General features: G+C 32.9%; 1 protein-coding gene across 1 annotated transcript in view; it reads left to right on the top strand.

Moving 5' to 3' along the window:
* Positions 1-15245: 15245 nt before the first annotated feature.
* Positions 15246-24039, top strand: part of Obp73a (Odorant-binding protein 73a) — a 54993-nt gene continuing 46199 nt past the window's right edge. The window contains exon 1 of the mRNA XM_085952665.1: positions 15246-15579. Coding sequence (XP_085808791.1) covers positions 15490-15579 — 90 coding nt within the window. The 5' untranslated portion in view covers positions 15246-15489. The remainder of the gene's footprint in view (positions 15580-24039) is intronic.

Raw genomic sequence — 24039 nt, 5'->3', positions numbered from 1 at the left:
ACAGCACCTATCTTGCTGCTGTTAAAATATCGCATTTATTGCAACAATAAAAACCGGCTTCGTGTAATTGTTACAATAAGTGCTAATATTTTGATACAAACCTACCCTAAGTTTGATACTATTTATCAATTTAGTGTTCGATAAGTATAGAATAGACCCACAGGTACGTACATGCTAAAATTCGATTATTAATAAATCAGCGCTAAAAGTGGAAAATGATAAAAATAATTTTCATAAATTTAATTTTTATACGGTTAGAAGATCTCAAAACAAAAACTGTATTTTGTATTTACATATGAATTCGTTCAGAAACCGTATTATTTTGACATTTATATATATTAAATTAGAGGCAATTATATATTATAGTAGAATCCCCACTATTCGAAAAATCCGGATAATAGATAGATAGTATTAAAAATTAAGTGATTAATAATAATTAAAGTGTTTATATAAGAACAAGGAGAAAGAAACCAGAGAGGCCAGATATTAACACTTTGGAGGAGGCCTTCACCCGAAGAGGGGTTCTTACAAACCAAATAAACTAATTACATGCCATTGTTCAATTTATAAACATTATCTAATAGTATTGTATACAAAAATAAAAAATCTTAATTGTATTATACAAAAATATAAAAAATAATAATAATAAATATTAAATAAACTAGAAAATAAGTAGATAATACAACCATATATAGATATACATACATAATAGATATATTCATAGGTTATATATATATTTTCATTAGATATAGTCATTTAACTGTCATTTACTTTTGTTTGTAAGAAATAAAAAGGCTTTTTATTATTTATTATTTATATAAGAACAAGTGACCATCGTCAGTTTGGTTCACTGGTGGACGGAGGCCTCACCTTCCTGTCTGTACTTCATCGTTCTAGCGGGCTCTTGTTCGCTTTTTAAGTCTTTTATGAGTATATATATATATCGTGTACCACTGGATATTAATATTTTTTCAGAGATGATCTATTTATATTTGAATGGTATGACTTAATCATCTTCACATCAATGTCTTATTCTTCTTCTTCTTCTTCCACCCTGTCACGTCCCAATGTTGGGGCATAGGGCAAGCACAAGTTGGCGCCACTTCCCTCGGTCCAACGCCAACTCCTGCGCCTCCCACCATGTCAGACCTGCAGCACGTAGGTCGCTTTTGTAGCACCGCTGCAGGGTGGGGGAGGGCCGGCCACGGCGACGGAACCCTTGAGGCTGTGCCACAAGAGTACGAAGTGCCGCACTCTTTGGCGGCATCCGGAATACGTGTCCCAGCCACTCACATCAATGTATTTATAATATAAATCCAACATATTTGATTGCTACCTTACATATTTGGGTACCTACTTCAATTATAGTTTGTCAATTTATGGCTACGGCCGTATGTTGTAGCTTAACCACTGGGGAATGACAAAAGAAATGTCGTATTTCAAAAAAACACTACCTTATTCTTAGGGCAATAATTATTATAAAGCAATCATTATTCATAAGATGTTTATCACACTTGAATGGTCAAAGACATAGGTTATAATAAGTATCTTTAGAATCATCTTCAAATGTGTTAATCTTGCCGATTTTTTGAATAATATAATGCCTAATTCTTGTCAAATTTGGGATCACAGAGATTATCAATATAATTTTTTAAAGTAAATATTTTACTAAAATTATCTCGTCATAAATTATACTAATGGTTTTATAAATGCGTTTAAAAATTAATAAATGTAAAAAAATTTAACACCACTGCACATTCATGTACCGAAATATGACTATATTCTAAAACATTAGAGCGAGAGGTTTAAAAGAATACTATTTTATGTAACAAAAATACTTTATGCAGTCATCAAATGCTTAAAATAAATATAAAGGATAATAATGCTTCAAAATTATATAAATAGATTATCTACAACGTTTAAGGAGTGTCCAGGATCATGGTTTGAAAATACAATAAAAACTCAATTTTGACCTACGACGAGCATGTGGGCCGTTAACCTCGTTTGAATTCAACATCAATATTTTGCAACATATTATTATCAAACACGTCTTGATTTATGGTAGTAACAAGAAAGTCTGAGGTTACTATTCAATATTTTACTCATAAGTCTGAATGCATTCTATTCCAGCTTTGATGTCTGGACAATTTCTTTAGATTTTTTACAGCTATACACATTTGATAACCGACTGTCGACTTTCTAATTAGTAAGTACACACATATAAATAAAAAAAGTACAATTATTCAAAAACGTATACGTCGCCACGTTATGAGAGGACAGACGTCCAGCATTCCTCAACTTATCAAGCCACATTTCAGAGCTTAAGAATCTCTATGATTGGTACTAGTGCAGCTCCATCGAACTGATCCGCAGCATATTATGATAAAACAAAGATTGCCCTGATGATGGCCGACCTTCGTTAGGGAATGGCGCGATAAGAATAAGACACACATACTTTATATTGTATAATTTATTTTAAAAAGTGGTAAATACCTACTTATAGTATGTATATAAGACTGAGATACACAGATAGGAATAAAGCCTCTCAAAATCTTCTATCCATTCAAATTAATTTGAATTTGAATTTGGGTAAATCATTTGGAGAACAGGTTCTATTGGAATGCAATTTAAAACAATTAATACAAACTTGAATACTTATTGTATGTGTAATTTTTCATTCAATAATATTTTTATATCTTGAAAAGTGTTAATTAAAATGACAAATGATCAGATCGTAAAATAAAAAAATTACTCCAGAAATGGGCGTCAAAGATGGAGAATCTATTGATAATAGGTACCGTGCTTTTACTTTCTATCAGAATAAATCATAATAAGTAATAACCTTGAAAACGACTAAGCTTATAATAACTAAACTATATAAGTTTGACGTTGCTTGGCTTTATATTAGGTATATTTAAATATTTCGATATTAAATCATTATTTTTATATACGTATTACAGTTAAATTATTGAATATAATTCATCGACGCACTACACTGGACGAAAAATATTGCAGTAGGTACATTTAAATAATTGATTGGTTTTGAAGAGATGCACACAGATATACATAATATAAGCATAATTTTAAAGTTTGACTGATTGAAATGAATGGAAACGATTCGTAAAAGAGCTACCTGCATAGTGCATTCATAATGTTTACGTCTTGTGATGGTGGATGCTGGTACTCTGATTGCAATGTTATAATGAATTATATATAATATTATAAGTAGGTAGATACCTACAAAATAAACTGAGGCTTGTGGTAATCTCTCAGATTCAAATGGCATAGTGCTTTTGTACGTTATCTAGCTATTATTTTAATTAATAATAAAGGGTGTTTTTTTAGAGGTATAGAACTTTGAAATGGAATAAAACAAAGATGACTTTTTATATTGACATGAAATTTACTTTATTCGAAAAATGCTCTTCTGGCATTATAATTTAAATATGATTTCTGGCATATGACCGCCACGGCTGGCTCGGACGTAGTCTAATCTGGAGGTCCAATTTTCGATGACTTTTTCCAACATTTGTGGCCGTATATCGGCAATAACGCGGCGAATGTTGTCCTCCAAGTGGTCAATCGTTTCGGACTTATCGGCTTAGACTAGCGACTTCACATATCCCCACAGAAAATAGTCAAGCGGCGTTAAATCGCACGATCTTGGAGGCCAATTCACGGGTCCGAAACGTGAAACTATGCGGTTACCAAACGTTTCCTTCAATAAATCAATTGTGGCACGAGCTGTGTGACATGTTGCGCCGTCTTGTTGAAACCACAGCTCCTGCACATCATGGTTGTTCAATTGATGAACGAAAAAGTCAGTAATCATGGCTCTATAGCGGTCACCATTGACTGTAACGTTCTGGCCAGCATCGTTTTTAAAGAAGTACGGACCAATTATTCCACCAGCCCATAAAGCACACCAAACAGTCAATTTTTCTGGATGTAACGGTGTCTCAACATACACCTGAGGATTATCATCACTCCAAATACGGCAGTTTTGTTTATTGACGTATCCATTCAACCAAAAGTGAGCTTCATCGCTAAACAAAATTTGCTTATGAAAATCGGGATCAACGGCAATCTTGTTTTAAAATAAATTTTCACAATTTGGAAGCGTTGTTCAGGCGTCAGTCTATTCATGTTGAAATGCCAAACCAAACTAAACATAAATCACTTAACAGCTGACAAAATGGCCGCCAATTAAAAAAAGTGCTGCCAGCTTAAAGTTCTATACCTCTAAAAAAAACACCCGTTACTTACTTTATTCAGTAAAAATGAAAAAGAATCTAGTTAAAAGTTAATACCCAGGTAAAACTAATGTTAAAATATGAAACCACACACTTTGAAATTGGTTTTAATTTAATGTAATGTTCGTATATATGTACTTAATTAGTATTGAAATATACAATTTCACATAAGTATAAATATTATTTATAGTGAATGAACCAAGTGATTTTTATGTTATTATGGATCGAAAATCAATTAATTAAAGACACCCATTAGAAAATTAGACCCGGATTAAATTTTCTGAATCCAATGTACATATTAATAAACTATATGTATTCTCTTTCAAAATATTTTTTACTACCTACTTACTTAGAATACTTCGATAATAATAGGTATGTTTCCGAGATGTCCGGAAAAGGTTGTTTTTAACAAGAATATACCAAATAATATTATATTTATTTAATTTAATCTGAGGCAATATGCTAAATTACATAAGTACCTAGCTATAACGTACCTGCAAAAAAAATATTATTATGTATGTACCTGACTATCTATTTTTTGAATACTTAATTAAATATAATTTTGATGCGACGGTGCATGTTACTTGCAACATACCAGTTACGTATAGGTATCAGTCAATGACATTAATATGGACGAAGCATCTGGAAATTAAAAATGACACTCACTTTTTTGTCGGGTCTGCCGAATGGCATAATCTGTTCTAATGCCATTACAATAAAGGTGATATTGCTATAAATTCCCAATGCTTGGGTCTGCCGCATGGTTCGGTTCGAACGGGTTCGCTCAAATGTACATTAATACTAGAAACACTGTTCTAACACCATTACAATAAAGGTGATATTGCTATAAACTATTTCCGATGCGTGATATCGCATAATGGATATTGCGTGACGTCTACCTATGCACGTGCGAATGTTGCTATGGGCGAATTTACTTGCTAGCTACTATACTGAGTGCGTCGTCCATTAATAATGTCATTGGTATTAGTATTTAACAAAATCTTCAGTGAATAAATAGCTGTCTCGGCTAGCACTTTTATGAAATCACCAGGTACCTTTTTGTCCCCCATCGTTTAATTATAACTATAAAGCGACACAGTGCACTGCTTTGCCAGTTTATTTCGTATTGTGAAAAAATAAGACAAAAATAAATGCTACATGAACTCTGTTCTTCAAGATAAATGTATAATAATATTGTGATAAAGGGGCATCCTAGGGGCGGCACGTTATATGAAAGTACCTATGGTGAAGCATGCAAGTATCGTGAAAAAGTATGGTGAGGCAGGCTGGTAATCAATTTGCGGCAAAATATATGGATACGTTATAATGACCAAAGTAAATCCTCCATGATGCACTGCATTTTTTTATCACGTCGCTATTTCTCGTAGGTTGACGGCTATTGTTGACCTGCTTCATTCAGTTGTATGAGAAAGCCGATTCGTTGCCCCTCTTTTTATTTAATAACTCTATGGGGGGCACACTCGATTGAAAAAAATAAATAACAATACTAGTACCTTATTTATTTATTTAAGAAAATAAAACATAGTGGATATAACAAATCAAAATTCAAGACTTTCAGATTTACATTATAACAAATATTACCCTCACAAGAGAGAAGATAGAGGTAATAATAATAAAAAAAACATAAGTACAATTGTATACAGAAAATAAAATTTTATTGACTGCCAGTAAATTCAGCAGTAGGTAGATACTTCAGTTTCATCACAGGTTTATTTAATTTACCTCTAGTACTAAACTAGTAGTGAGTTTAGTACTAGGTAAATTAAATAAACCTGTGATGATGAGACGATCCACATGCAAAAACAGTACCAACATGAACAACCTATATTTTAAATGCGCTTTCACCCCCCGACTAAAAATGCTTTGTATACAAATGTGGTGAGAGACGGTTGTAGGTTACTTGGCTATCAAAAAAAGGTTTCATTTCGAAAAAGGTTGAGAACCTACGGCCTTATAACTTTCCTAATCAAAACATAGCTAAGCTACATGTCACAACATTCAAAAAATATTATAATAAATACCTTGTGTAGTCAAGCACACAAAAAAATGGTTTGGGGGTGGCATATTTGTCCATTGGTTTCTAAGGCGACGGGAGGGGGTAGGATTAACAAAATCTGGCAGGTGCCACTAGCTTTAACATTTACCCCGCCTACTAATTATAAATTTTCGATGCTTCAACCGCGGAATAACGCACTTTTCCTAGTACCTGATACTTAAGGGTGTTTTCTTACGAGTAGTCGAATCCACGAGTGGTTTTAGAATGTGCGTGACTTAACCGTCATAATTATTAGAATCGTTAGTGTCCGTTTGTATTGTCCGCGCTGTCTTTTATTTCAAACATGCCGAATCGGCATATTAAAGCAAACGTTCGATGCGCCAGATAATTCCACCAATTTATTAGTGACACATTGATACGGAGTGACACGAGTCTTCAACCCAACCAGCGCCATCTCTAGATTACTACGGCAATGACCCAACCCATTGATATACTGTTCGAAAGCCCAATCATTCGGGTCACGATCGTCGGTCGTGAGGTCGTGACAAAGAAGAAGCAGCGCAAACACGCCCTCCAAACCAAACCCGCCCCGCACCACACTCGGTTTTAGTCGAGCGTATCACGAGGTCATGAGGCACTACGTTTGAGGTGAAGCATCTGTACAGTTGTTTACGTCTGGTAATGTCCCAGGAACAGTTACCCGAGACTGAGGTTGCCACACTCTCAAGTGAGCATTGACTGAGTTTACTGATTTTACTCTATTGCAAAGTGTCGGGGAGAGAAAAGGCACAAGGAAATTAACAAAAAAAAACAGTAATATTCCATTTACCTACATAATTTGATTTTCTTTCGTTTCTGGGGGGGGGGTCCGGACTCGAAACCCCCCCCCCTCTTCTTTTGTGCATGCCTGTAGGTAGTAGAGTATATGTTTTTTAACTTAGCACTTTTTTCCACTTCTTACTCCACTGATACGCCTCTTTGCCTGATTACCTCGCATAAAATTAGATCAAATGTATTCACTTATATTAATATAATTAATATATAATATGTATTTATATATAATATATATTAATTATATTAATATAATATTCACTTGTATTAATATAATATGTATGTAGTTTTACATAAATAAATAGATACAATTATGTATTAAAGTTATGAATCATAATATACTTATGTATGTATTTGTATATTATTGTGTAGGTATCATGTACGTGTTTGATTATTATCGTCGAAGTTTTTTTTTTGTAAAATTACAAAGTACTCGTATTGAAAAGTCTGCTTATATTATCCCTGAAGATCTGCTGATAAGCTAGATAAGCAATTACACACCTAAACAAGATATCTAAATTCTAGAAAGTCTACGCACTCCATAGTCTAGTTTCCTCCACTCCAACTGTTTGTCTTGGTATCAGGTATTACTAAACGTCAAACAGCATTCAGCGACGGCACAAGCAGGTTCCAACGCGGCGACTTCTTTCCTTGTGAAAGTTATTTGCTCAACCAAGAGAACAAACTGACATATTATTTACAAATGAAAACATTGGAATGTACTTCTGCAATTTTGTCATACTTAGTTGTAACATTTTAATGGGTGTTTGTATTTATCTTCTCGAAAACGATGCTGACTGAAAGGATTTAATTCTAACTCTAGTGATATAATATTTTCAGAGGCGTGGCAAGTCTAGGTGTTTGAAATCAGCATTTTTCTTGCCAGATCTAGCACTTTTAGATAGCATATAGCTTGCAAAAAACGCATCTGGCTTGTGGCGTTTTTACTAGCATTTTTTATGCCTCCAACAGCTTCGATTGAGCTGAAATTACGCTAGATATTTAGTTCATTTATTTTCATGCGCATCAAATTTCTGACTGTCAGATACCTATTTAATGTAGACAAGTCAGTACCTATTTTAGTAGAGTGAGAAATCAAACAACATAATTTAACGCTTGAAACAATAGGAGCATCCATGGCCCTACAGTGAAATGGTAACGCCGTTGACACAATATAGGCATTTGTTGTCAATTTTGAAATATATGTCTTTTAAAATGTGTAGTTTTTACGATATTTTTTGACATGCGAAAGGAAAGGTTCTTGTTAGAATAAGTAAATTTACCTTTTCACAAAATGTAGCGTTTTTTCTTGTCGAATAGCTTCTTTTCGTACCCCGTCTGGCATGTTTTAGTCAACGACCGTTGGCAACACTATTTGGAATGCACTGTACCCGGGCAGTAAGTACAACTTAAAGGGTGGCAATTTTTTTTTCAATCATGTCCGATCCTAATAGGATCATAATATAATAATAAGAACAGAGACGATATGGGCCTCCACAGAGTAGAAGTTTGTATTAGCAGATTTTGTTTTATACGAGAAATGGATGTCAGCCACTTGCTCAACCTATTAGGTCCATACCCTGACTCACACACAAATTGAAAAACAATATGTGTACTTGCCAGACTCAGGATTCGAACCTGGGACCCACGGCGTGATAGTCCAACGCTTAAGCTGCGCAGCCACCGTGGGCGACAAAGTACCCGAAAAACACATTTTTTATAACTTCATTAATATATAAAAATATAAAAGTAAATATCAAGTTCGTAGTCATCATTCAGCCCCAGCCGATGATGATTCAAGACTAATTTCACATAGAAAACAAGTGCATACACCGGTGATTACGTAAATTAAAAATTATATTCGGATACATACGAAATCAAGACAGTTATGTACATATCTTAATTAGTATCAAATAGTTTAGCATTCACAATGAATCGATATGTACAATAATATATCGACGCTATTTTGCATTCAAGTGCAACATAATCAAACTTAATAACATACATAATTGGAAAACATTTCATGCATATACAGACACTAGAAAAAATCGTTTTGTAGAAGAAAATACGTATATTCAGTATATAGAATGTTACATTCTGAAATTTTGTGTCTTATTTGTTGAATAAAAGAAATAGTTTATTAAACTTATTAGCAAGTATAAGTACGTTATACAAACTAAATTATGGAATGATCCACGACGTCGGTTAGTAATTAAGGAATTAATTGATACCTTAATTTAATATACTAAAGCCGATAGACAACATTATAACACAATTCGGTAAGCATTTCATGCAACAAGCACTAATTAAAATAAAATTGTCGTGATTCAATAAGATTTTCGTAGCCTAATTGGAAAAGCATACTGACGCGAATCCAGCAGATACAGGTTAAAGTCCCATCGGGTGTCGTATTTTATTCTACATAATGAATTTACGTATATATAATGTTACATTCTGAAATCTTGTGTCTTATTCGTTGAATAAAATAAATAATTTTATTATAATCAAACTTATTTAAATCCACAATACTTAATTTCGAAAAGCCTCAGAAATAAATCTATTAGAAAAACCCAGAGGATTTTGAACCCAGAGGATTTTAAAATCAGATCATTCACAGCATTTGAATACGAATCCCACATAGCCTATTTTTTTTAAAGGGAATGTGACAAGTTTTTCAAAATTTTGTCTAACAGTGTAATTAATATTTTGTGTATACTTATTCATTATTGAAAATTAAATCTAATGAACTTGCACTATAACTAGAGTGGGTAATATGATCGGTTTGTATTGTAACACTTCATGGCGATTCCACAACATCTTCAATGTGGTTAAAGTGGTAGTCAAAAATATATATTATTTGTGATCTAAATAATAATGATGGTGCATTATAATATAGAACAGCACAAGTCTAAGGCGTGTTTATCTCTGTGCACAGTAACGGCCCTAGGCAGACTTTGAATATCATCCAACAAATTTACATACCTACCGACCTAGTCATCACATACTGAGGATTAGAACATTTTCACGAAACATAATCTCAAACAGCCGTGTTTTTAGGAACGTGGAGGTCTGAGGCACTGACAGGTTAGGAGGCCCGCTCGTGTGTTTTTTTCCTATGCAATAAACCGCAATTGGGTATTAGAGTACAAAATAGGAATGATTGGATAGGTTACCAGGATTTTTAATGCTTCAATTAGTTTTTTTGGGCTAAGATGTCGGTACCTACTCTCTAACGAATCGACCGCATCGTCTGCTTCATAGAAAATCGCCCCTTCACTCAAAAGTTGTAATATTCACGTTCGTTCCATCATTTACCACCCATAAGCAACGCATGACCCGCCTACCTCCACGCGACGTCACTGTCAGTGCAGCTCTAGAACACAAAAGTGCAAATTCCTCGAAATTACTTAATTCAATCATTACGCTTACTGACCCGTTTATCTTTAGATTCCGTCTATAAAACATCCATATAAAGTTTGTACATATTAATAATTATTAATTAAGAACAAGACAATTAATTATGTTTTTGAAACCAGCTGATTTTTGATGTTCAAAAACCATCTTCGGTTACGTATTGTGTATACACTAGAAACACGGATACCTGTGAGCAGAACGAAGATAGACTTGTTGCTTACTCAATGGCTAAATGAGATTTATTTTATAGGTTAAAATAATCGACCAACAATATTATATTCGCAGTAACCTGAACGCTACTTTCACTTTCTTATTCAAATGGTGGCTAGTAGAGCCAGATAACGTTGCATAACGTTTTTTTATTCGCTTTTTTTTATATAAACTGAATTAAAATATAAATAAATATCTGTCTTTTATTAATTTTTTAAACTTTTATTTCTTAGTGAAAAGACATGGTATTAAATAAATAACCAATACTAATTTAATCAGTTATTTTATTTTTTATTTCCGAAGATGTCGTAAGACAAAACCGGTCTAGTGGCGAAAAAATGCTGTGAATAATACCAAAAACAAAATAACTAGCTAACAAAATTTGTGTTTGTTTATTTATTTAATTTAATAACGAGTAATCGGCTCAATTTAACCTATATTATTGTTTGTATTTTATAGTTTTATACTATCCATATTTAATTTATTTCTAATCCACCTTCAATATTGTTGCCATACCGAAACTTTTTGATAATATATATAAAATTTGATATATATAAAAAAATATTTAAAATTATATACAATAATTGAAGATAAAAAGAACTTTTTATATACAACGTTTTTAAACTTTCTGCAGAATCATATAAACTTGACTTGCTAGCTTAAACAATCAAAAAAATTTGTCATTTTGTCATTCATATTGATTTCCATAGTAACGCACGTATATATTAATAATTTAGTTGCTAAGACCCCAGAGCCCTAGCAACCAATAATAATGGATTGGATTAAGGATTTCTTCCGAAATAACTTTTCATACAAAACAGAATTAACTGGAACTGAATTCAATTCTGCCTAAAGATGGCTAAAAGTATTAAAAAAATACATTGGCATCGTGTTCTGGTAGGTATATTCTAAAAGTTTCAAATGTCTAGCTAGTCGGAAAGTTAGTTAAAAATTGATTGCAAGATTTGTACCGGACAAATAAGAATACGAGCTAATAAAAACGTTGTAAAATACACTGAAACTATGAATTATTCAAAATGTCATTGTAAAATTTGAAAGAACCAGAGGTTCGAGAGGACCCTTTTTTGAGTTCCTCCGCTCCAGCTCCGTTCCAGGTTCTGCACTGCATCGGGAAACAATTTTCATATGTATTATATATTATGTACAAAAAATGTTTAAACATTTAAAAAATAGGTAGTTTTAAAATAAGGTTTATTATCAGTCATTTTCATTATTAATTATATTAAAATAAACCGACAGCAAATCGTCTTTTATTATATGCCTCTTCTGTCAAAAAAGTGCGATTATTATCACTCTGATTTGACGCGCGTGTTTGAACATGTACCGCTTTTAAAATAAATATAAAGGATAATAAGGCTTCAAAATTATATACATAGACTATCTACAACGTTTAAGGAATGTCCAGGGTTATGCTCTGAAAATACCATAAAACCTCCATTTTAAGACCATGACGTGGTCGCCTGAGCCACACCGTGATGTCTTTTAGTTGCAATATTAAAAGTAAAAAATCGTAAAAAAACTCACTTACCTAATGTTAGTTTTTTTTCGTTCTGAGGAAGGGTCTGAAGCCGATAATCTCCGAGTATCTTTGTGTGCGCATTTAGATAATAAACATACATATTGAGCATAGAACAATAATATGTGATACGATACCCTCACACAGTAAAATACGTCAATGCCTTCAACGAACAAATTATATTTATTGTAAGTTAATCTTTGAATTTTAAAAATGAGTATTTTTATTATAAATGTCCTTATACCTATATGTAGTATTAGTTAATTAGTTAACCCCTAGGGGCGGCAGGTTATATGAAAGTATGGTGAAGCCGGCTAGTATGGCGAAAAAGTATGGTGGGGTGGGCTGGTAATCAATTTGTGGCAAATTTGAATGTTAACATTGTATTATATGGGTACATTATAATGACCAAAGTAAATCCTCTGTGATGCCCTGAATTTTTTTTTATCGCGTCGCTATTTTCGTCATCGGCTATTGTTGGCCTGCTTCATTCAGTTGTATGAGAAAGCCGATTGTTTGCCCCTCTTTTAATTTAATACCTCTATGGTTAACCCCAATAAATTATTAATAAATTGTATTAAATGGCATTCATCATATTATTTTGTCGCCAGATGCCTCTATAATTCGACTATTAGAACAAATGTAGCACTGCAGTTCGCCTTAATCAAACAGACCACTTATGTAGGCAGTGACGTCCCGTGAGGGTAGGCAGCTTGGGGGTCTTGGGGGCGGCAGTTTCTTGAAGGGCGGCAAATCGAGAAGAATCATTTGGAATACATAGAAATAGCTACCTAAAATTAATAATAACGAAATTATCTTTCCATTAAAAATTCACTCACTGGTTTTGTCGGGTTCGCGATGTCTAGTTTACTTCCGTTGCCCTTTGACGTCCTTGGTGACCAAAAACGACACGTGCAGATTTGCGAATAATTACAGTCTGATATTTTGATAGTAATGTATCCATACAACACATTTCTTAGATATTGGACTCATGTAGGGATGATAAAAATACTGTATAAAAACATGGGGCGGCATTTTATCTAGGGACGCCACTGTAAAATATGTAATGTGTGTTTATCTCACGTATCTGGCTGAGTCGCCAGGCCGGGCCCCCAGGCTAGAGCCCTGTCAGCCCCCCCTTGTGGGGGCCATGATTATTCCTCTATGACCTTTAACTTCATCTTGGATATATGTATTTTTGCTACCTGTTCGCTTTCTTTTATGCTAGATGGATAAGATAAAATACGGTATTCCTTTGCCAATGATGTTACTAAATTTTCACGTGAATAAACGAAATTTTAAATATGTAAAATATCCTAATTTTCTGTCTAAATTGTATATAACCACTTACTAAATACAATACTTACTAAATTAGTAGGTACATATCAACGATAAGATAATGATTCTCGGTGGTGATACATTTTAATAGCTTCATTTTAAATTGACGTCTATATTACGCCTCAAAATAACTAATAGCTACCTAATAGTAAGATAACAAAAACGCTGAAATCAATAATATTGCTATTAAAACATTGCATTTTAGTGCATAGTCTAAATTACGGTACAATCTCGTATCCATTCAAATCTAACATTCTACAAAATTTCAAGGTAGTAATAAATAATGTATACCGACCATAAACCTCCTCTTTTCGATTGCACAGCGGATTCCTACCCCATATGTTCATGTTCTTGTTCAGTCAGTATGTGTATTGGCGGGTTGAATAAATTGCTAATAATTAATCACCGTAACAAGTATACATTCACATTGCGGTAGTTTATATAGCGGAAATAGTGATAGTGTGAACCGATTAAATGACAATATACAATCATATTTGCAACATTCGTTGATCTTTAATTATGTCAAATTTGGAACGTCAACGAAACCCATTCTATTAAAATAAACCATTTCCCGCCAAGTTATGTCGTTACTTACTTAGCCCAATTTGCAATGAACATATACGTACCGTAGGAGCACCATGATTTTGTGTGATTTTATATTAATATATTTTAATAAAACTTACTACCTATTCATGTATGATTAACTTAGAAATAGTTAAAATAACAACAGCATGTGTAAAATTTTGTAAAAACTATTAAAAGTGATCGAGTTGATTGTTAAGTATCACTTAAATCTATTTCAAGTACGTACAAAATATATTGTCGTGTAATTTGAGTAGGTGCCTAGTTTTGGTAGGTATTTCGTGTAAGTATTAGAATATTTTATCAATTGGTTCAACCCAATTGCTTCCATTACCAATATATTCCACTTGCGTGAGCGTACATTTAGATAAACGGTGTTTAATATATTTTTTTACATATGGTCGGTTTAACACACACGTTAGAATTTTCACTGTGTTACTTGTCTTGTAACTTGTTATTTTTTATTTGGTTGTTTGTCTGAAAAACATCTAATAAAATGTGAACGTATTAACTTTATCATTCCAAGAAATTCAGCGTTTCCTTGGTTTTAATCATCATAATTTATGAAATAAAGGGTACGTTCACCAGGTATTCACAAAACAATATCCTATATAAATTATTTCTACGATAAATCTCAGTATATTGTGTCGTTGAAAATGTCTTTATGTGGTGAATAACAACTGATAATCTATTGTATGTCATGGTGAGTTTATTTTTGCTAATGTTTACAATGTGTTGAAATAATTAAATAAATTGGTATTGAATATGTACGTGGTTCAATTGGTTATACGGTATATTTCACAAGAAACTAATCATATATAGTTTAGATTGTATTGTTTTATATATTTTTTTAAATATCTTAACACACAGTAATATGAAGTAAAAAGACGTGATGACCGATAGTAAAAGTTGCCCGCTAACCGTAGAACGTTTGGTAACATTAGCAGTATGCAACCAGAGCGCGTAATGCCCGCACTCCAAATCCATGTCGCCCACTTTTATTTTTTCGCCATGGAGTTGTTCAGGCAGTGAGGCTTTTCAATAAACCATTATCATTTCATTTCATTTGGCTCGGCGACACCGACATATCACGACGTGCCTTGTAAAACCCGACTCGCTGATTCAACACGAAACTGACAGTTGCACTTTCGCTCCATAATTCAGCAAACCATACGTTCGAATTTAGAACGTTTAAAAAAATACCTAAATCGTTTGTTCCAAAAAACGCACTTTTTACAAAATTGCGTTTTTATCATTGATTTAAATTTCTGTGATACTTTGGTTTTGTGATAAATTTAATTTAAAAAATGGTGCGACGAAGCGGTGTGGCGTTATCTGTGCTCATTTGTTTATATTTTGGGATTACGGCGACATCCAGTGCAGTCGCATCACAAGGGGTGGGTTTTCACTCTTACTTATTTTCTTACACTTACTAACTAATACTAATTCATTATATACCCACAGGAGTAACAAAATAATGACATATTTTAAATATCAAGAGTTTGCTAATTATCGTCCATATTAAAGTTTTATTCTATACACATATTCATTACGTTATTACGTTTATATATATATATGTATATATTATAGGTATAGGTAGTGAGAAAGCTATCAATAAATTCATATATTTAAGTCTCACCACACATTTAAACATAATACAATAATTATGTATTCTATACTTCTAGCGATGTTTCATAATACTCAACCTATCATTGCTAAACATGGTAAGATCGTGTATACTGAATACAAAAATCAGCTAATGATTCATACGATACAGTTTTCAACGTAGGCGATGTCCTCAGACATCAGTGCCATGTTTTACAAGTTGAATTTATGGTATGACAGAAAAACGGAATCATCTTTGTATTATTTTATTATTCAAGGCCCAACAGGTATTCACTAATTCTAACATATTTAAAATATTATAGACTATCTAATTCATGAAACAATAATTTACATAAGTATTATGATTTTTGTCTAAATTAACCGTCATAATCAATTTAAATAATAACTTAAGTTAGTTGAGAAGATATTATAAAAGTTAGAATGACTCAAGTGTATGATCATCATTCGACGAATGGAATTGGGTACGGCACAATAATGTCATAGTAATTTACTAATAATGTGTGATGCCCTGAAGTAAAGGTGCATCTGTAATCAGTAATCACACTTAAAATATGCCCTTTTTCCATTTCTAGTCCAAGTATTTTTATTTTATTATTCGCTCGAACAATGGTTGCGCGACAATATTCCTTGCACGGGAAACGGATGTTAAATGGACAAATAGCGAAATAATCATTATCACGAAGCCAATTTTCATAAGATGTATTTTTTATCTTTGTTTACCGCCCCTTAGATTTTGCCACCCTTAAAAAGCGCACGACGAGACTACCACCGCGGGACGTCATTGAATACAACAGTCCTTTAATTTCTGAACTTCATTTTTGACGAATGATGTATGTATTTAATTGTCAGAGAATGTGCTCGGAGAGGGAAGAGATGCTTAAGTCGGTCTAAGCAGCTGTTGGGCCCATCGGACCGTCCAACCTGGCCGCCACAAAGGCCAATTATATTACATTAAAAAAAATTGCGGCGTCTTATTGCGGACGTGAAGATCTCTTCACATAATTTTGTTTGTTCGTATTGTTTTAGCTTTGTTTTTTGTATCTTATATATCATTAAATTCATTTTTTTCTGTTAAGTCTCCGTGTCTTTCTCTCCCATGGCACTTTTTATTAAATTACATCTTTCAGTAAACTCAGTCAAAGCTCACTTGAGAGCGTGGAGACCTCAGTCTTGGACATCTGCTCCTGAGACATTCCAGGCATAAAAAACTGCTGATGTTTTTAGTAGCTAGTGAAAGATAATTACTATCCTGATTCAAGTAGTAGCAAAAACATATTATGTGGCCGAATTATTTCTACACCAAATTAAAGACACTATACCTACTATTTTTTTTTAAATTGGGAAACAGAATATCGTGTCCATAAAACATCTTTATTTTTATCAACAACACAATGGAGACTGTCTTTGTATATACATTCTGATTAAATCCAAAATATAGACAAACTATAATACAATGTCCAATATAGATACATACCCATGCAGTTACAAAAAACTAAATGATTTTCACTTTATGGATGATTCATTAAAATTACTGTCGCTTTGGACACTGTTTGACAATATTTATAAATTTGATTTGTGATATTTAAATCATCATCAGAAAACATCTTCATTTACCTCTGTCTGCCGCAATCACCCTCCACTGCCGTAGCTTCAGGGATGTTTATTTTGGTTACATGTCAATTGCACGTAAAATATTTCACCGTGGCACAGTTCGCCGTGAGCCTTCTTATCGGAAAAAGATGACAGTTTACAATACGTTCTCCAATTTCATTAGATTGAATATGAACATTAATTCTATTTTGCTGATTTTGGCAAAATTAATGAATTTAAGAATGAAAACCTAACCTAACATAACCTAACCTAACAAATATTCCAGTATATTGGCTATTTTCAAAATTTGTTTGCTGCTGGCTTCCTGCAAAGTGTAAACCGACAAGAAACGTGTTTTATTTAGACATGAATTTCATGTCAGTACTATACGACTCAAATAGGTTGGACGGTCTTTACTGTACGACCATATATTTCCGATAGGTACAATATTTCACGGTGAAGTGTGATACGGCGAACTGCTTACGTACAAGTTTCCGGACACGGTTAAAAATACTACCATTAAGTAGGTACTATGTAATAATACTAATTGACTTAAATTAGTATCATTACCAGTGGGTCTATTCTATAGTTATCGACCGCTAAAGTGATAAAGTGATAAATATTACCAAACATAGGGTAGGTTTGTATCAAAGTATTAGCACTTATTGTAACAATTACAATAAGTTGGTTGTAATTGTTACAATAAGTGCTAAAACTTTGATTCAAACCTATCCAAAGTTTGATAATATTTATCACTTTATCACTTTAGCGGTCGATAAGAAGTATAGAATAGACCCATAGGGCCAGCAAAAAACTAAAATATAATTTGTAAAACTCAAAATTATTATATCAATATGATATTTGTATAGAAATGATTGTTAATGTCCCTACTGTGTACCTACTTACATAACGTTATAATTAATGCTGATATCATTGATCAACTGTAATCAGTTAAGATTCATATCTTCTGATTTTAATCAAAAAAATGGATACGTAATTATAAAATAATTTTTATTTTACGCTGGTATATAATGGGGTTTTTAGAAGAACTAACAATATGGAAGGACATTTCTAATAAATCATCAACATCAGCTTTCTGATCGACTGCGGGTTAAAAGCTTCTCCAAACTGATTCCGTCCTATCTTTCAATACATTGTCAAAAACGACTAGTTTATTAGAAAAAAAATAATGAAACAAAAAGCATATATAAGGTAATCGAAAAACATGTATTGCCATGTGGTCAGTAAATCCTACGGAAATATATTCACCAGCCGTTTCCCGTTATATGTTACACATGCGTACATGTACATACTATATAATATATACCATACGTGTATATTATGAAATTTTTATATTTTTTTTTGACCATGTCCGATCCTAATAAGATCATATGGGCCTCCACAGGGTGGAGGTTTGTATTAACCGATTCTGTAGTAGCGCGTCGGCCTATACACATAATATTGTTTTTCAATTTGTGTTTGAGTCAGAGTATGGACCTAATAGGTTGAGCAAGTGGCTGACATCCATTTCTCGTAAAAAACAAAATCTGTTATAGTTTTTACGTATATCTGTTCTATATTTAAGAGGACAATCCTTTTATTCGATATAATGTTCTTTAAATTTATTTTATTCAGATAAACCATCTGGCACCATTCACCTTAGAGTAGATTGCATCCATTAACATCATTGACTGCATCCTAAAATCGAAGGTTTTCGGACAGTTTTGTTTGCCGACAAAAATTGGTCTCATAATCTCGATAAAAAAAATATATGCTCGCCGTATATATATAATTCACTTTATATGGTTTCATTGAAATATTGAAGAGGGCTTATGGCTTATATGAATGAACGTTTTCGTCAACACATAATTATGAAAAACTTATTCTTATGGGCATATAAAAATTAATACCAAAATTAATTATTATAATTTAACAGCAGTAGTAGTCGCGGTGAGCAAGTTAAATTATTGCACTATATCAGTCATTGAGTTACTTTTACCGACACAAAATTGCAACTGACCTTCGCCAGTGTAGTCTGTTCGCATATTTTCCTCGTTTGATTGCGTTAATTCAACTAAAATAATTATACCAAAGTTGGTAGATTTTAATGAATAACTCTCGCGCCATAAGCAAGTCTGTGTAACAAAATTTATAGGTACAATAATCCTGATATCATCAGTTGTGTAACATCAGTGGTGTCACTTAGCCGGTTCAAACGAACCCCTTGCTAATATAATATGCACCTGACTACGAACCGGTTGTTATCATTGAAATAATACTGTTTGCCATAATAAATATGTAGTCGGGCTAAAGCACAGATATTCCAATAATTGTCAATTCCGATTAAAAACCATTGCAAAGTATTGTTTATTTGAATAAGACCCGTATTTGAACGTACATTTATAACAGTATAATAGCACATTTAATTAAATTATAACTCAATTTAACCCATAGCTTACGGGCCGCACAAAATTGTGTTTTTGCTAATTACTTTTCAAATGCAAATTAACACGTTAATTACAAAATTAATTAAAAGGGCCAGTAAGCATTGTGTGTAAAAACTGGACATACACCTAAAAATTGTGCACTGACCCATCGATGCATAAAATAATTTGAAATAGAAAGTAACTGCAAAAAAATGCTCAATATTAACATGCCTACCACATAGACATGAGATTTGATAGTTTTGACATATAACTTAACATAGTCAGACGGTCCCCGAGCGAGAGAAAGCGATGGAATAATGTTGATGTAAATACAGTTCACGGTAGCAATTTTATTGTAACAATAATCATATTTCGTATGTGTGCATGTTCAAGGTTAAATTTAAAGCTCCAACATAGATAAAGATCTTTTTTCTTTTAACTTTCGTTTACATAATCAAATTCAAATAAAGCTTTCAGTGATCAACTAATTTCAGTATGTACCTGCATAATAATATATTGCATGTACATGGAACAAGCACAGTAGCGTTTTTCTAGATATTCGGCCGATATGCAAACATCACGCGAGAGACACCCTCATTTGATACTAATGCATCTTTTTATGCATACAATTCTAATAAGCATTAGCATCGACAGGTAACAGGAATTGATTATGTACTTGCTAAATTTATTTTTAGATCTCACGTTCTGTAAGTAAGATATTAAACTATTTCAGATTGATTTGCATTCTGTAAACAACTTTGTAAACGATATACTATTGTGGTATTTCAATTCATAAACACAAATATCTGATGATTTTTAGGCCGTTTAGGGCCCTTGTTCCAGATGATGGCATATAATTTGCATACTCTTGCAATGAAATAGCTACGTCACTGAAAAAAAATACTTCACAATTGCTCACAATGATGCTCAGACCAGTCGGCTTTGGGAGGAAATTTACTATTTGATAATTATTAAATTAAATAAAACTTGAAAGCGGTTATTATACAATTATAATACTATACTAAAACCATTTTCACGTGATTACTGCTTGAAAACCATAGAGAATAGAGTTTGACAGTCGTGGCAGACGATCGGGCCAGACGCAATCTGCCAATGGAATATGGGCTTAAAACTGACACGGGAATCGGGAGCGTAAATTTATACCCGAAAGTGCGGAGAGATCCGTAGATCTGCAGATCACCGCAATTACATCTACAACCAATATAATATAATGGCAAAGCAGTTGCACTGTATGTATAATATATCCACATTTTATACTAATTCGAAAACTGTTTTAAATTAATTATACTGTATAGTTATTATTATTCACCTGCGGAAGGCCGTAGTAATAAATTTATAATAAATTTCAGAATCTACTAAAATCGAAATATTGATTGTGTCTGTAAATCTACATCCTGTCAATACTATACACAAAGCCATTATTTTTTATTAGAGCTTATGCATATTGAATTTTGTGCAATGTTTATTTAACGTTGTCTGTGCATAGTTACTTATTTTATCAAATACTCACACATGTTTACATTTTTTATTTCATCAAAATATAATGGAATTCTAGTATATGCACTACATCATCATGCCATAAATGCATATACACCGGAAAATTACAATGAATTACGTAAATAAAACGGTAATTACTATGCAAATTTAGTCGTTAATGACAAAATTATAAGCTTTGACATTTCTTAATTTATTTTAGGCCAAACTTGTTTTATGATGCATTTACCATATTGTGTCTCTATGTACCGACATTTTTATTCATCTGAACTTTATTATTGAAATTTTAAGCTTAATAAAAACAAATACTATAATTCCGTATTGTTTAATAGACTGTTGAATAAAACATATTTGAACATAATATTGTCTACTTCTTGGTTTTTTTTTTAAATTTTTAACACCTGTCATAAGACGATCAAGGATTAGAAGGGTTGACAACATCGAAAAATCATCAAATTGATCGAATCGGTTTTAAAAGTAAAAGCAATAATAAACGAAGTCAGTAGTTGTCATTTATTAAAATTAATGTTTGGCGTTGTTGCATTGTTATAACTGTTTTTTTCATTTCATATAAGCGCTTTCTGCCTTCCTAAATATGATAAAAACGTTTTAACTGCTACTCATGAAAGAAATTTATGGACAGATTAAAACATTTTAGTATTTATTATGCTCGCAAAAAATACTTCAACTGATATGTAATTACATGCAAAATGCTCTGTTTTATATTGATTCCCCAACGATAAGTGATGTACTTACCATTTTGTGACTGTCTAATGATACGGCCTTGTTTATAAGACCTAAATTACTCCAGCCCCGTGAAACTTATTTCACTTTTTAGCGATTTTGAGTAACGTATGGTTCTCGACAAAAATTTACATATTATTATGTCAAGTGACAAAAAGACTTCACGGACGAAAAGATAGTTTAATACGCATCTCATGTAAACACTTTCTTGCTAAAGTTAACGGAATGAAAATTTACTTGTGTTTGAGCTTTCTCGTAAAGTAAAGAAAAATTAGACACCTCTTTGACTGCAAAACATCAAACTATAATAATAAAGCATTTTTGTTTATTTAAAATAATGCTGAATATATAGTATTTAAATTACATATTTTTTAATGATTAGGGCCGGTTTTTTCACTTTGTGAACAATACAATTTGGTATTAAAAATTGTCTAATATTAATATGTTTGTAAGTTTTATGTTCAATATTGACAGTATAAGTAGTCTATATATTTTTTAAGTTATTATCAATAAAGAGCTTCAACCGCCAGTAAACTTTTTTTTTATTTGTGGTGTCCTGGCAGTGGATAAGACGGAAGAGCTAGGCAAAGTTGTAAAGCTATTTAATAGAATAGGAGTGAGGACCTGATCGACGGATCTCCTTCTAGAAGAGAAGAGGCGATATGACAGCGAGTCGCAGTCAAAGCCTCGGAAAAATCACAAAAAAAATAATATTGAACAATAAAAACATATTGAATGTTGAATTTACCTACCTATTTTTAATGAACACTGTAATATGAACATGCATTTTGTACGCGAGTAGAGTTTATTTTAGCTAAATAGCATAAGGCTCCATACCCACCTATTACGTGCTCTTATTACTACATTCAACGTTGACGTTTCGAACTAAGGTTTCGCGGTGATTCAGCTTAAAACATGTTTACGAGTCGCCCTTGACGTTTTTTTTCAGTAGTAATAAAGAGGCAGTAGCTATCTGACTCAAAGCAAACAAATTGCAAATATTCTTTCTTTTACATTCTAATAAATTTATTGAAATTATAGAAAACACACTTTTATTGATGATATAGGTATGGTTCATAAATGAGGTGACATTATTTTGTGATTTTTTACCCTGCTGCCGTCATATTTCATGATAAAATCTTTCACGCCCCCGTGTCCAAATTGCGTGACATTTTTGATCCCCCCATGAAAATTACCAATTTCATTGTAACGTTCAAACCAGGGAACTCAGGAATAATCGAAACTGAAATACCCAACGGGTATGGAGAAGCAGGCAACCGATCTCGAGTGCGGATGAATACGGGATAAACTTAAACACGTATTGAGATACATACACGTCATGCGTCGACTACTGATAACTGCTCTCGGTTTATGCATTGACACTCATTTAATATGGGTGTATTGAAGGTTGCAACACACACTATTGCACGTCCATAACGCGCGGTTCATTTTCGTAGGACACTCACACGTTCACAACCCTGGGTTCTTGGGTACGATTCCCGGTCAGGACACACAATATGTATGTGTTTTTCTCAAAGCCCGGTTGTTTGTGATTTTTCAAAATTACTAACAAACCACCTTGTACGAAAAAGCAAGGACATGGTTATTAATAATTCTAAAAAAAAAACCCTGCGTCAAAATGTAGAGAACAGAAAATATAAATGACACATAAATGAATTTACTAAAACACTATTGTGTATATAATTATTTTCAGTTTGACAGCTTCTCAAACGAGTATTTTCCAACTAACTTTCTTCAAGGCATGCTCGCCTTTCAGTCTCTTGAAGCTCGTAGGTCACTTCTGCTCTTAAAGCATTTTCCCTGCTCTCACGTGGTATAGTTTCCAATCCCGATATTCTGTGTAAATTTGAATTTTTATGCACCCGTCAATTACATGCGTGGTCGCAGCCATGACCTATTTTGGGTGAAAGCTGTTTCCCCATGTCAGGCTCACCA

The sequence above is a fragment of the Rhyacophila brunnea genome, unplaced genomic scaffold, assembly GCF_057557595.1.
Source record: "Rhyacophila brunnea isolate RB1 unplaced genomic scaffold, BYU_Rbru_1.0 scaffold_3, whole genome shotgun sequence".
Taxonomy (NCBI): Eukaryota; Metazoa; Arthropoda; class Insecta; order Trichoptera; family Rhyacophilidae; genus Rhyacophila; species Rhyacophila brunnea.
This window is presented reverse-complemented; position numbering and strand designations above follow the sequence as displayed.